Genomic DNA, 16550 nt, shown 5'->3' with positions numbered 1-16550 from the left:
TAATGTATAATTTCAAACATGATATTAATATATATATATTTATATTTATTAGATATATATATATATATATTTAATATATATAATAATTTGTTATTAATTTGTCATTAATATGTACAAATGTGAATAAGAAAAATTGTATCTTTGAATTTGGCAGTATTTCAGAAACAATTGTATTTTTATTTCTGGTAAAAAATACTTATGACAAAATGATAATAATTGATGATTGATATTAACAAATAAAAAATAAAATTAATACTATAATACTATATACAACAAAATTAGAAAGCAAATTTTTTAAAAAAATAAAAAAAAAAATATAATAAAAAATAAAAAGATGACTGCATTTAAGACAAAATATTTACTAAATAACTTGCTATCTACTTTATGACACATATTAATTATGATTTTTAGGTTGCAATTAATATTATAATTAAAATCAAATTAAAAATTCAATAATTAATAATTTAATTAATATAATTTATCAATCTTAATTTATCAATTAATTATAGTTAATATTTTTTTTTTAAATAATAGAATTATAGCTGCCATTATTTATTCAATAATTTTCATTTATTTGTCATTTTTTTTTATTTTTGATAAAATCCTAGATTTTTAACACAATAAAATATTTAATATATCAAAGATATTTTTAAAAATTTGTCTATATATTTTATAATTTTTTAACATTTTATATTATTTCTATAATCTTTTTTTTTATTATAAAGTAAGTAATTAAAAAGAACAAAAAACATTTCATTTAAAAAAAAATTTCATGCATTAATATCAATTTAAAATGTTTTTTGTATTTAAAATAATAATTACATAGAATAATTATAGTAAAAAAATTCTGTTCTAAATTGAATAAGTTTGTATACTATGCTAATGTTCACAATACTGTAAATGTGATATTATATACTACAAATGAATTAATGATATTATGATGAATTAAATAGATTGCATATATTTTTTGTATGCAAATGTAAATGCATTAAAGCTACATTTTTTTTCCTTGATTTTATAATTTAAAAAGATAAAAAATAAATGATGAATTATCTATTAAAGAAAAAAATTGTCAAAAATTATTCAGCATAAAATTTGATCTAATGTTACATAAATTGTGCACTAAATATACAAGAGTTTTTATCAGTATTTTATAATTTATATAAATTTTATATACATTATACATAATGTTATTAAAAAGAAAGTCTTTTAGACATAGAAATGTACGCAGTCATATTTTACATAAGTAATTATTTGTTTACTATTTAATCAGTATAATAATATTATCAGATTTATTTTTAATCTGTGAAGATTATTTCTGATATGATGGTTTTAATTAACTTTTTATATATTTATATAAATCGATGATATTGTACAACTTTCATTTGTAGTATAAATGTTAATTAGAAATATTGAAAGAATTTATTCACATGAAAAAAAGTTTATAATTGATGTTGTTTTAAACGTTTTAATAATATAGTATTAAAATATTTCGTTTTCTGGATTTATTAAGTAATTGTTTCTGGCAGTTTTCGTTACGATATTGTTTCATAATCTAATGTTATTCTATTACATTATTAATATATTATATTGACAGATGGTTTTAAACAATTTATCTTTTCTTATAATTAAAAGAATGCATAAGCATTATATTATTCGAGATCCATGCAATAATTTGTTTTAACTTCACTTAATAAAAATAAAAAATATTCATTATACATATATTCTGACTTTATCTAAAATTATAAATAATATGTATTTTAATATATCACAATATGATGGTGCCAGAAGCATATTAAAATTACTACACGTAGCATGTGTGAAACACTCGAGTTTGTGTTTCAACATAAGTCTTTAATCCTCTGTGTATTTTAATTTCGATGCTGAGCTATTAAAATTTTAACTATCCTATTTTATAAAAATTATAAAAATTTTAACAACCAGTCTCATTTTATATATATATAATAATTTTTTAATTTTTCTTTTAAATTTAAATAATTTTTTTTATCCAAATGTTTTCAAATTAATTATTGCTCAGCATAAATTTATTTTAATTTTACTGTATAACAATTATAAATATTAGGCAATTGATTGTAATTCGGCACCTTATCTACTTAAAAAGACTTCAATTTTTTATTATGTACGAATTATACGAATGATGAGAAACCAGGCAATGGTGCTCTTGACCTTGCCATATTGTTCATAATAATTTGTCCTCCATTTAAACTCACAACAGCACTACCTTCTGGTTCAGAATCAGTATACGATGAATAATTTCTAACTGGTTTTTGACGCTTCCAAGACTGTCTTAATGAATCATTAACATTAGCATAATGATTTACGAAAGAATGTGGATCCGATTGTACACTTTCATTTTCACTTTCAGATCCCTATGAAACAAAATTATATTCTATATATCCTATTATTATTTTTCATATATTTAAGAAAAAGATCTTTTTTCATATAAAAGATTACCTGAGAATCTGTTGAACTAATTTCAGAAGGCTTTTCTGTAACACTACTATCATCAGGATTTTCATCATATCCTTTTAAACTTTCTTCATCACTATGATAAGCAACTGAGGCTGGTGAAGGTCTAGGAGGTGATTTACCTAACATCGTAGGAGGAGGTGGATGCATAGATTTTCTTGCTAAAGTGTTTCTTTTACCTAATGTACCGCAAGCATTTGCTATATTCATAGTACCACCACCTCCTTGTCTTGATCTATAAAGCTCTAAATCAGATTCTTGTCTATCATCTGTATCCATAGCCATAGATTCTTCAAGTGTCTTTTGTGCTTCTTCTAAGACAATTATTTTATTATCATTAATCTATATGCTTTACATTAGAATATATTTATTATGACTTACGTTTATATTTATAGCTTTTACTTTTTACACATAGCACTGCTATGACCATTATAATGATTATAATTGATGCAGCAGCTAAAGTAACCATAAACCAAGTTTGTCTGTAAAATGGTTTATGTTGTAAATATGCATATTCAAAATATAACTTTGATGGAGTTAAAATCTAAAAAAGATATATTATAATATTTAATGCATAAAAATATTCATAAAAAATGTATATAATGTAACAATAATATTTACCGTTTCTGTAGAATATGCAGGATAGCTAATTCCATAACGATTATATGATATTATCCTGAATAAATATGACGTGGATGGAAGTAAATTTTGATAAGATACAGAAAATTCTGTCAATGGTCCATTACTACTACGTACTATTGTCTGCCAACGACTGTCATCTATAATTATAAATGCAATAATATTTATTTAGTTTCAATGTAATGAAATCATAAATATAATCAAAAACTTCTGCATGTTTTCTTGAAATTATATATTACATTGTATACTTTCCTATAATATATTACAAGAAAAAAATAATATATTTGATTATTTTAACATTTCAAAAATTAATTATAATTGAAAACTTGCGAAGTTATATTGTAATCTATATTACATATTTAAAGGACATTAATGAAATATAATTAAATATAGGAATTGGAAAATTAAAATTATAGGAATATCATTATCTAACATGTCAAATTTCAACTATTTATTTATTACAATATAATTATAGCAGCATTCAAAGTTAAAATGTTTAATGAATTTCTAATTGAATTCATGGAAAATGTCATGCTATGACATCATCATGCAATCAACAGTACAAATGTCACTAAACAAATCACAGATTAATTACAAACAGAATGCTATGTTTTAACACTAACAAAAATTATATTTAATTGTTGAGATCATCTAACAATAATCGACGTTCAATATATTTACGTGCATTGACACTTACAATGCTGCCACTCTTCCATTGCTATATGATTATAAAAAAGGCAATATTAGTAATTTAAATAATATCATTTAGAATCTTATATTATAAATATGTATATAAAATCAAATGTATATAAAATCAAAATAATCAAAGAAATTCTATTCTTCATTTTTATTTTTCATATTTTATATAAATATATGTATATATTTCTTAATTTTTTAAATTAATTCTGTAATAATTATTTTAGTTTTTAAAGGATTTTAAATATTAAAAGATTTTATATTATTTACCTTTTCGTCGTGTTTCAACATAATATCCTAATATAGGTCCTTTTCCGGAAGCTCCATTAGTCCATTGTAATTCAACACTAGACACTGTCTTTGTAACAACAAGATTGCTAGGTGCCATAGGTGAGCCTTCTTGTGGACCTGTCGTGACATTTCCGGATATAGGTGGACCAAAATCAATGGTTTGCGCCCGAACCATAAAGGTATACGTTTCTTCTTCTTCTAAAGGTTGAATTAGTAAACTTGTTTCTGTTACTTTTTGTTTAACTTGCTTACTAAAACCTGCAATAATTTAAAACATTATATTTTATATGAACAATTATTTATAATTAAATTTCTCAAATAATTGACATATATATTTAAAAACGTACGATCATTTTGTTCTGCTGTTTCATATGTAACAATATAGCCAACTATTTCACCATTTCGTAATTTTGGTGCTTCCCAAGAAACACGAAGACTAGTCATTGTAATTTCTGAGAATTGTAAATTGTGTGGTGGTCCAGGTATATCCTGCAAATAATATTTAATGTTATAATAATTAAATATATTTTTATAAAATAAATTAATTACGATTTCAATTTAATTATTATTAGATTTCAAATTTTGAATGATATACCTGCTTAGTTCTCACAGTAATAGATGGAGTTCGAGGACCATCACCAGCAGGATTGAAAGCCAATACTTGAATACGATATTCTGTATATTTATCTAAAAATACTAAGCTATGTGTTAAATATGATGCTGGTACAACTTCTATTTCTTCTTCTTGTTTATTCTCTAAATCTTGTGGAGAATCAGTAACTAAGTAAAAAATCTAAAATAAAAAATATATAATAAATATATAAATATAAATAATAACTTTTAATTAAAAAATTTTGTTAAAATAATAAAATCTATATATAATAAAAAATAATGAATTTTACTTTATATCCTAATAAATCTCCATTTTGCATATTGGCTTGAGGTGGTTTCCAACGTAAATGTACTTCTGTAGAAGAAATTGGTTCTGCTTTTAGATACTGTGGCTCTCCTGTGGGAACTGCTTCTCCTACATATACAGTCACTGGAGGACTTGGTGGACCTTCTCCTTCAGAATTGAATGGTAAAACTATTACTTCATAATATCTATCTTCTGTTAAATCACTTAAAACAATCTTTGTAGCCTATAGAATTAAATATAAAATAAAAAAAATTAATAAGTCATTTAAAGTTAATTTTTACAATTTATACTTTTATATATTTATTACTTTTATTCCTAAAACTTCTTCTTTAGGTGTATCTTGAAGGGCTGTTGGAAAATCAGAAACTGGTTGGTAAATAACGCGATAACCACCTGTTTCGTGATCTCCACTCCAATATGTTTCATCTATTGCATTCCAATGAACTTCTATGCTAGATGTTGTTATTGGAACAACTTTCAACCCAATAACTCCTCGAGAAGGTGCTACAAATTCATATTATAATATCTTATATTTTAATTAAATAAATTTCATATAAAAAATAAAGAAGCAAAGTTTAATTTACCTGCTGGTAGAGTTTGAACTTGAACAGATTCTGTACTCCAAGTTGAAGGACCTATATCATTAGTTGCTTGTATTCGGAATTGATAAAAAGTGAAAGGTTTCAAATTATTTGCTGTATACGAAGTTAAAGTTGGTTCTACTCTTTCAGGAATAATTTGAAATGGTCCTGAATTTTCTGATTGTTGTACTGTATAATATCTTAATGGAGCAAATCCATCACGACCTGGTGTCCAAGTAAATGTTATCTGTCTACTTTGTATTTGTGATCGACTAATTTGTGGCATTGATGGTGCTTGTGGGCGTTCTCTATTATTTGTAGTGAAAACAAGAGCATATGCTGTTTTTCCCCAACCTAATCTTGTTTGTGCTGTTACTGAGAACATATAATATTTTTCTGGTTCTAGCCCAGTTGCTCTAAAAGTTCTATCTGATGCAGGAAACTCTTTTGAAAATTGATGATCTTGACTATTATTTAAATGAAACATGACTTTATAGGCAAGAATCTCTCCATTTGGATCTTCTGGAGTATCCCAAATAATGCGAGCAGTAGTAAAGCTTACATCAGGAAATGACACATTTGAAGGAGGTCCAGGAGCATCTTCAAATGTTTGTACTCTAACTGGCGGAGTACTTAAAGTACCATCACCAAGTCTTGTATAAGCTAAAACTTGTATATGATATTGAACAAATTTTCGAAGTTCTGTTAAAGTTGTTGTAAATGTTGTATTACTAGGAATGTTTTTATACTGGAATGCTGATCTAGCATTTGACCCATAATAAACTTTAAATCCTTCTATTTGTCCATTTTGATGTTCTATAGGAACATCGCCCCATCTAACTAATATAGTAGTGGAAGATGTTGAATTAGCTTCTACATTAATAGGTCCCATTGAAGGAACTGATTCACGAGTTCTTTCAATAGCTTTTGGACTTATCATTGATGATCCAACATCATTAAATGCTTGCATTACAACTTCATAAAGAGCGTATTCTTCCATATTTTCTAAGATATAGGAATTTGCTGTATGATCTTCTATAGTTATGCTTTTTGATTTTTTTGTCCGAACTTCAGTATAGGTAACATTATATCCTCTTGGATTTCCATACCATTCAATTTGCTGTAATGGAATCCATCTAACACGCAATTCTGTAGCACTCATTGCACGAACTGTAACATTTCGAGGAGGATGCGATGGTGGTGCTTGAATTGTTTGAAATTCTTTCGTTGGTTCGGATGGTTGAGAAGCACCAACTACATTATTAGCAATTAATCGTAGTTTATACTGCATAAATGGAATTAGGCTACCTACAGTAATTGTACTAGCATCAGGATCTGAGACTTCATATATATTATACCATGTTGTATTTCGAGTGGTTTGTGCTTGTACTGTCCATTTTATTATGGACGAATTACCATCGAATCCTGGTGTAAATTGAAGAACGACAGAAAATGCGTCAATATTAGACAATGCCAATTTAGTTGGAGGTTCAGGAAGAACGGGCTCAACACCTGATTGAATGACAGCTACTGCCGGTTTTCCAGGTCCTATTGATGTCCATGCAACAACTTCAAATCTATAATGTGTCATTGCTTGTAAATGTTCAATTTTAGCTGATAGAACATCCGATGTGAAGTTTTCTATTCGTAGAGAATCCGGCATATCTTTGATCATATATTTTAATTGATAGAATATAAGTATTCCATTAATCTCTTGAGGAGGATTCCACTTAACGGTAAGCGAACGATCACTTATATTCTCGAATTGTAAATTTTCTACTTCTTCAGGTACATCTTCGCGTGTACGGATTTGAACGGGAGAACTTTTTTCACCGTCACCTGGATCAGTGAAGCATAATACAGTTATATTGTATAAAGTATATTTTTTTAAACCAGTCATAATAGCACTTTGTTCGGCAAGAGGATCAAATAAACTGGGTGGTACAGTCATCGATTTATATTCATTCGCTTCAGTAAAATTATTACCAATCCAAGCTTGTAATTTATAGCCTTGATTTATTCCGTTAATCTTTTGTGGATTCGGGGGCTTCCACCAGACTTTTATTGCTGTTGAATTCATGGCTTTTGCTTTTACATTAGTCGGTGGAGCTTCTGGTATTCCTTCCTTAGTTTTAATCTTCAATCCTTCGGTAAATATTCCAACTCCTTTATCATTATAAGCTGCTATCTGGACAATATAATCTTTCCATGTAATTAGATCAGTAATAAGATAATTTTTTTGTGCTTCGTTAGTAATATTTTGTATGGTCCAAGGATTGTCGTTATAACCATATAATCTATATCTTAAAACATATCCTAAGATATGGCCATTTCGATATTCTTCTAATGGAAGTTGCCATTGTGTAATTATTTCTGAAGATGATCGAGCAGAACCAACGAATCCTACTGGTGGTCCACTTGGAGGTTCTTGAGGAAGGACTACTACATTACTGGGATCTGATGGAGGTCCTTCACCAACGCTATTTTCTGCAGTCACTCGAAACTGATATGCTGCAGCAGCTTTTAAATTGTTCAATATTACCCAACGACTTTGGGCTGAAACATTATTGCACTCGATAATCCAATTTAATGCGGAATCAGGTATGGGTCCAAGATCAGAAACCTCCCGTCTTTGAACGATAAACTTTTTTGTTGGACTATTTCCGTCAAATCCTGGAACCCAACTAACATTTATAGTGCGAGGAGAAATCCGCTCAACTCGATTAGCCATTACGTTTATTGGTGCAAATGGTAATTCGATTACACTAAGACGAGCGGATCGAGTTTCATTTCCTCCTGGTGAAACTACAGAACACATGTATTCACCCACATCAGAAGCACGTACAGCTGCTATTTCCAATGTACCATCGTTTCGCATCTTTACTCTTTGACTAGCTTGTGTATTTATTACTCTACGAAAACAATAAAAAAAATGATTGGCAATGAAATGATTGATAATACATCTAATATAGACATAATAGAATTAAAAGAAAAAAGAAATAATTTTATTAATCAAATTAGCAAATTAGATAAGAAAGAAAAACAATAATAAAATATAAAATTCTTATTATTTTTCTTTTTTTTTATTTTTCTTTCTATTATTACAATATTGAAATACAATCTTGATCATAAACTTTTAAAAAAATTATATTTATAAAAAATAATTTAAAAAATATTAATATAATGATACATACTGTGAATTGTGAAACCATGCTATATCATATAAAACACTTGGATCATTGGAGACTTTACATTGTAATTCTGCAGTATAACCGAGAAGAACGGACGTATCAACAGGTGGTTGAATAATTTGTGTTCGAACTAAAATCGATTAAATTTTTATACCAAAAGGAAAATAATATTTAATATATATATATATATTATATAATAATCTAAGAAATATATATATATATATAATATTTTTTTTTATTCTAATATTTATAAAGCATATTTTACCTAAAACACTAAGATATGCTGAACCATTTACAGAACCAGCTTCGTTCGCACGAATACAAGTATATTTTCCGGCATCATTTGGTTTTACAGCAGCAATCAAAAGATCTCCATTATCTAAAACCTGTACTCTTCCAGCGATTTCCACGGTCATCGTATCTATTAATGAATTAAAATAATTTATCGATTTTCATATAATATATTTGTATTATAAATTATTATTAATTAATTTAATAATGATTTACCATTATAAATCCATGTAGTGTTAGGTATTGGAGCTGCTACAGCATTACATGTTAAAGTTGCATCTTTTCCATCTAATATAGTTTGATTTTGAGGACCATTTTCCATGATTGGTCCAGATGCTGAAAACAATAATTTAAATATATTAATATTTTGTTTGTAAATATTAAAAATTACATGCACAAAAAAAAGGCAGAAACAATCGATCATAAAAAATAAACTTTTCCCGTTTCAGTGTTTTTCAATATATCATTCATTATTAAACACTTTATAAATAATAATAACAATAAATTAAAAAATAAAAAATAATTTAATATGGAATATCATTAATTCATATATGATGAAAAACACTGAATTTACCCATACCTAATTTCAATTAATAATAATATTGTATTACTGAAATATTTATTTTCATTAAAAATTAAATTACTTACATAAAAATTAAAAAATTATATTTTGCAGTACAACTACAAATATAACTAATTTTTAAAATCTTTGTCTTAGAAATACTTTCCTAATCTAGAATTTGTTATTTATGATATATATTGATATTTCCTCATTATGGCAGAAATAAGTGCAAAGATTAAAATTAATTAAAATAATTTATCTAAATTATAGATAGCAAAAAAATCATATTGATTTCATTTTAAATAATAAGGAATATATATCATAATATAATACTTTAGAAATATAATTAGTATTAAGAAAAATGTTTTTTGTTTTTCTAATATTAATTACAACTAAACATATTATACTTGTTTTTTGTTCAATATATTGTATATTTTCTATAATTTTTCAAAAAATAACGCGTTTTACACACAAAGAAACTATCGTGCTTTGCAAATATATTTGCAAACTATAACTACTAGAAAAAAAAAACACGGCTAACAGCTGATAAAAGCAAATATTGTGATGTGATATGCATTCTTCAAGCATGTGCCCGGGATAATTTCAAAAGGAAGTGGATTTCATGGCGACTTGTTATTAGAATCTTACTGTCTGGATATTGAGAGAACTTAAAACGGCGATCAGATTGGCGAACTCTGACTACATTGTAGCCAGCTGCCCAGCGGATAACTCTGTTTTTCAGTCTGCTTTCTAATCCTTCTGCCCCATAAAAAACACGTCATTTATAATAAATATAAACAAACATTGTTTGACTAACAAAATAAAAAAGAAAAATAATTATAATATATTATATGATTATATGTAATTTCATTATTTATGTACTAACTTTTTGCTTTTAACCAAGTATAACTAGATGCTTCACCAGCTTCATTAGAAGCAAGACACTGGAACATCCCTGAATCACTCATAGTTAATTTTTTAATTGTCAAAGACCCATCTTCTTCCATTGCATATCTGTAAATAAATATATTTTTTTGTATAATAATAGAAGACAAAAAAATGAGAGATTGAAAGAAGTATTTTTAGAATTTAGTGATTTCAATTAAAATATAAAATGATAAACAATGGAGTTTAATTAAAATAATTTATATAGAAAGTATCTATTAGAATTTTTGTTGATAATTTATTATCAATATTATCTTATCTGATTAAAAATTCCTAAATTATACCTGGATCCAAGGAGATGATCTACAGGTTCTGCATTTCTGAACCAAGTGATTTTAGGAGGAGGAACTCCGACAACATCACATGGTAACGTTACAGTTGATCCATAATCGCTAAGAGTCTCTCGTTTCAATTCCGTTATAAACATTGGTTTTTCTGAAAATTTATAATATATATTTAATTAATAATAAATACAAATTTCAGAATTTTTACAATATAATTACCGTATACGACAACTTTCGCGCTCGCATTCATCGTGGGATATTCGCCACTTCTTAAATCCACGTGACACGAATACACACCAGTGTAAGTTATGTTTGCTGATATCAACGCCAAAGTTCTATTCCACGAATCGTTAAAACTGTATGATATCCTCGAGTTCTCAATGGGGATCCCATCTTTCGTCCACAAAGTTCGTAATTCATGAAGAGATCTAAAATTACCCGAATAATACTTCAAGCATGTTTCTACGTAATTTCTACGTATAGAATGATTTTAAGATAATCTATTGAACTTTAATAATGTATTATTTATTTTAGAAAGGAAAGGATGTGAAGATATTTTTTTCAGAACAGAAAAATATAAATATTTTTTCTGTTTCTTTTTTTTTTTCTTAACAAACTTTTTAATATGTATCTTTAAAATATATTATTTGAAATAATATATTTTGTTTACTTTGTATTTTAATAGAAATTTATCTTTTTCAAAAGTTATTTTATACTGTTTTATACTATTTTATACTTTAGATTTTATATATGAAGAAATTTTAAGATTTCTATTGCCATTATTATTTCATAGTTTATATTTTAAAAGAAAAAAATAATTATATAAATTTATAATTAAATATATATATATTATTTATTAATATAAATTTTAAAATATTTAAATTAATAAAGACACCAATATATAAATTATATTTATATTTATTTTTTTTCTTAAATTGAACACAATATGAATAATATATATATATAATTAAAAATATTTAGATGTGAAATAATATGTACATGTAATTTTGAAAATATAGAAAAGTAATATTATATATTTATCAAATACGTATCATTTGTTTCACATATATTTTTTTCGATAAAAAATTACCTGGCATTAGCGATACAATGTATGTACGTAACATCTTGGTCCTTGATAATTTGAGTATCCTGCGGTTTCACTATGATAGTTGGCGCTACTTCGGCGTTGACATCTCCCGTAATTTGTAATTTAAAAAACGGACTATTCTCCTCTTTGCCCAATTGTGTGTTAATAGCTCTGGCCCTAATTCAACAAATTAACAAAGTATAAAAAAAACAACTTAAAATTTTAATCTAAATGGATATCGAAAGATCAAAACCAATATTAAGAAAAAAAAATAAATAAATAAAAAGAAAGAAAAATAATCAAATACATCTGTCTATAATTATATTATAAAAAAGAACTTATCTAGAAAAATTTATTTTGCATTATGATACGATGAGATATATTTTCAATCATTTTTTTCTCAAATACGTCATAATGAATCTCAATTTGTAAAATTTATATCTATCTTTACAACTTCATTGATTATCAGTTTACTTTGATACAAACCTGTACAAGCCTTGATCACTCTCGGACGCGTTCAGGATAAGTAACGTGTGATGAACAGACGCATATTTTATGCCATACAACAACGATCCATCGGACGTGAACCATGTAACGTCAGGTGCAGGATGGCTTTCTATCGGTGGCAGTGTTAAAACAGCCGCGCTGCCTGATTTCACGCTCACTATTCTCTCTGTGAGATCCTCGAACAACCCCATATCTGAATAAGATAACATTACGGTATTAATTTCGTTGCACTGTATGCATTTACTGCAATGAAACATAGTAATACGTTGTTCCATAATAATCAGAGCATTTGAATTCTAACAATTCTAACAATGTAAAATTTGGAAACGATTAAATTAAAATTTACAATTTTTCATTCAAAGAAATAATTTATATTTATCAATTTTTTACACGTAATATCATTATATTTAATTTATACGTACAAGCTACTGCAAATGTAATTCTTTCACTAAAAATAGATCCTACATCGTTTGTGGCTACACAATGATACACTCCTGCGTCTTCTCTACGTGTACTTTGTATTCGATAATAAATCTCTGAAGTAAGCTCGTTGCTGAGAGGCACACCATCCTTGAACCATTTGTATTTTGGCTGAGGATTTCCTAAAAACGGAAATGTAAATTATTAAAATCCTAAATTTGAAATCTCTCTTTTACCGAATTAGAGATAAATCTTATATAAAATTTATTATACATATATACATATAACACATAATGAGGATTTCAAACTTGTAAATTTTTAACAAATTATCGCAATTCACACCACTTCTATATTTTTACGTCATAAATTATGATTATTCCAAGTTTAAATGTCACAAATGACGACAGTTCAAAGTGTTAATTTTATTTACAGATATTATAGGCATTTCTTTTTTGACCGAGAGAAGTATATGCAATATAACGACCTAATACTATTAGTACAGGGTCATATTATCACGTTACAGCACCAGACTGTAACTATAAGGCTTCATATGGTCACCGTTCCATCCGGCTGTTATTCGATATTTCATGAAAAAAAAAAAAAAAAACATGGGAAAATTTGGCAACTTATTTTTATAGATAAATAAATCTTTTTATAGGATTAAATCTATTATTTTTTCATATGCATAAAGCATATAGTGAATTTATTGCAATATGAATGAAAAATTTATTTTTTGCAATATAAAAATTTTTATATTAATTTAATCTGAAATTTAATGGAAACATTGGAATAAAATTTCAAGAAAAAGAAATTTTTTTTTTAATCCATTTGTCTTTGAAGAAATATAATATCGCGGTAAAATTATAGTGAAGAGATTCTCCACAAATTTGAAATCATCACTTCCGGGTCGCATCTTCTCAAGTACATCCATGCTACGTTTCCTACTTACCCCTCGCTTGACACTGCAGAAATTTCGTTCGATTTTCACTAAGAATATTGCCGCTGCTGGAAGGTTGAGTGGTGAATCGTGGCTCCTGGAGAGTCTCTGCAAAAAGATCGAAAAAATGGATTCCAATATGCAATTCAATTATTTCCATTACTTGTGAAAAGTCTGATTTTATATTATCGTATTGAAAATATGAATGGATAAATCAATATAATTTCAAATAGACATTTTTAAATGATTTTCATACTTAAAACTTATATAAGCCTTATAATTTAATTAAAATATTATTAAATTAAATTTTTAATTAAAATATTAACTTAAATTAAAAATCTTCAAGAAAATTTAATGTTTCAAAAATTAAAAAAAGAGATTATATGAGAAATGATTTCTAAAGTACTTCACAAATAGGCTTTGAATTAGTAAAAAGTAAAAAAGTCTTCAAAGAATCAATTCTGAATATTACATAAAAGCTTTAATTCTCATTTCTTAACAATTTTTTTGTGAAAACTTAAATTGATATATGAGTTATAATTTTTTTTTTTCTATGTTATGTTATATAAAAAGAATTGTCAAGACGATTATTATTATTAAAACATTTTAAAGATATCTTAAATTCTCTTATCTTAAACCTTTTCATCTATTTAACAAAATTCTGCGAAACGAAACAAACTTTCAGAGACAATTAACGAAAAAGTGTACATGGAAGAACAATTAGCGAAGAAACAAAGAGGAAGATCGAGGGAAACGATGTTGGACGTTGCGGTAGATTCGTCGGTTAGCCGATGAGAAAGTCCACCGCGCCCCCATCTTAAAAATCATCGGACCGTATCAGAAAAGAGGGTGCACGTGTCGGCTTACGACCATGTGACTCGGGTCTACGGCATCCGGCTGTTCGCATTCTTTCCTCTTCTCTTCATCCTTTTGGTACACCGTAAATTACGCACGCCTAAACCTGATGACTCAGTCGTTGTAGCATGGAATTTGAGCATAATGCACGTACGCGCCATAACCTATAACTTTATGAATCGTCCCCAGTTGCAGTACATTGGAATTCGCGCGATTATGAACTTTAAATTAGTTCATATACTCATGATAGTTTAAATAATGTAGAAAAATATAAGATTTTGTAATTAAAATGTAAAAATTTTGAACCGTACTTTTCCTGTAGAATCTAACACGCGTGATTGTATTTTTTAAATATGGCAGACATCGAGAAAGCGAAGATTTAAAAATTTTTTTTTAATTCATAGTTTTCTGCGGAGAAAAATAATCGTGAAATAAATTGCACAAGTCTCAACATTAAATTTCTATTCAATATGTTCGATAACTATTTGTCATTTCGTTAACTATCTGTGTGTTAATTTTTATTTAGCATATATCTATAGAAAGATAAATAATGCTGTACGATATTAACTTTGCAAATTAGTAACTTATTAACGTGATTAAGATTTATTAAAAACTGATTGAATATTAACACATTAATACAGCATAATTGAAGCAACTGGTGAAATGATTATTTTTTCAGAAAAGTCTTCTTCGGTTGTATAAACGATCACGAATATTTTACGATGATGATGTTACATTCTCAAATTTCTAGACGTTTAGACAGAAGAGTGGATAACAATTTTTAATCTCGGAGGAGCGACGGAAAAAAAACAAACATTTTCACTCGTACAAACGGCTCGTATTTTCTTTCTCTGACAGAATTATTTTGATTCTTAGTATCTTAATTTTGATCTGAGACTTTCTACAAGTTTCAAAAATTATAACGCTATTTTTCATTTTAGAGATTCTTAAATCCCTGTTCGTAAACACGAAATAAAAATATTTGTATTTGAAATTTCTTTATATAAAAGTTAAGATAGAAAAAATTACTTGCGAGAAAATAGAAGTTAATCAGACATCTATCGCCAATCGTTTGAACCATTCATCGTCAAATGTATTAAAACTTAATTATAATTAGAAAGATTTGGTAAATATTTATTTCAGACGACAAATCTTTTTTTAGAAAATAAGTTCAGCAATTTTTAATTTAAAACTTCATTTCGCGTTACAAACAATAAAAAAGACGATTTTGAATAAGATTCAACAAGAATAACAGGAATAACATCCCGACAGATTGATAAATTATAACGAATAAATAAAAAAAATAAAAAGTGAAAAAATAATCGTCTCGGTAATAATTTTCTTAAACAAGAAGTACTAATTTTGTTCCTGTTGAAAGATAAAATGCATAAAGAAGGAAAAAAATGATCGACTATTATTTTTCAAACATCAGCCTAGACGGTCGCGCTTGGTTGACAGTTTTTATTTTCACGATCGTATAATCAGTCGCGTTAGATTGAACGATGACGATGATGAATTATAGGTACGATAAGTATACTTTTATTTTGTAAAATACACAATTTCTCTCTCGTTTTATTACACATACGCGATAGCGGTATCTTTATTTTTTTTCTCACAGAGATATTATCCTGTTCTTGAATCCAAGAGCATATTTTTTACAGGAAGACGATAAATTTTGAAAAAAAAAATGTATCATAAATGTATCCCTACTCGTTCGTCGAAAGGATGAAATTTTTTTATTTTAATTTAAAGAGAATGATTATGATTGTCAAATATAAATCAAATGAATAAATTCGAAAAAATTTACATCGAAATTTACATCGAAATATTGAATTGCATAACAAGCTGTCGTCCA

General features: G+C 26.8%; 1 protein-coding gene across 7 annotated transcripts in view; it reads right to left on the bottom strand.

The window, feature by feature from the left end:
- Positions 1-1718: 1718 nt before the first annotated feature.
- Positions 1719-16550, bottom strand: part of LOC102677369 (protein sidekick) — a 43155-nt gene continuing 28323 nt past the window's right edge. For 2 of the 7 annotated variants that reach the window (XM_006608451.2, XM_031512642.1), the window contains exons 2-23: positions 13853-13948; positions 12906-13085; positions 12463-12676; positions 11980-12153; positions 11109-11317; positions 10890-11040; positions 10547-10674; positions 10309-10419; positions 9315-9434; positions 9073-9228; positions 8811-8937; positions 5620-8528; positions 5343-5539; positions 5019-5258; positions 4712-4909; positions 4464-4605; positions 4096-4374; positions 3827-3847; positions 3112-3269; positions 2872-3034; positions 2476-2804; positions 1719-2390 (exon numbers count right to left, since the gene is read on the bottom strand). In XM_006608451.2, coding sequence (XP_006608514.1) covers positions 2148-2390; positions 2476-2804; positions 2872-3034; positions 3112-3269; positions 3827-3847; positions 4096-4374; positions 4464-4605; positions 4712-4909; positions 5019-5258; positions 5343-5539; positions 5620-8528; positions 8811-8937; positions 9073-9228; positions 9315-9434; positions 10309-10419; positions 10547-10674; positions 10890-11040; positions 11109-11317; positions 11980-12153; positions 12463-12676; positions 12906-13085; positions 13853-13948 — 6545 coding nt within the window. In that variant the 3' untranslated portion in view covers positions 1719-2147. The remainder of the gene's footprint in view (positions 2391-2475; positions 2805-2871; positions 3035-3111; positions 3270-3826; positions 3848-4095; positions 4375-4463; positions 4606-4711; positions 4910-5018; positions 5259-5342; positions 5540-5619; positions 8529-8810; positions 8938-9072; positions 9229-9314; positions 9435-10308; positions 10420-10546; positions 10675-10889; positions 11041-11108; positions 11318-11979; positions 12154-12462; positions 12677-12905; positions 13086-13852; positions 13949-16550) is intronic. The other 5 variants (XM_006608453.2, XM_006608452.2, XM_006608454.2 and 2 more) reach the window with 5 other exon arrangements.

The sequence above is a fragment of the Apis dorsata genome, unplaced genomic scaffold, assembly GCF_000469605.1.
Source record: "Apis dorsata unplaced genomic scaffold, Apis dorsata 1.3 scaffold_37, whole genome shotgun sequence".
Taxonomy (NCBI): Eukaryota; Metazoa; Arthropoda; class Insecta; order Hymenoptera; family Apidae; genus Apis; species Apis dorsata.
This window is presented reverse-complemented; position numbering and strand designations above follow the sequence as displayed.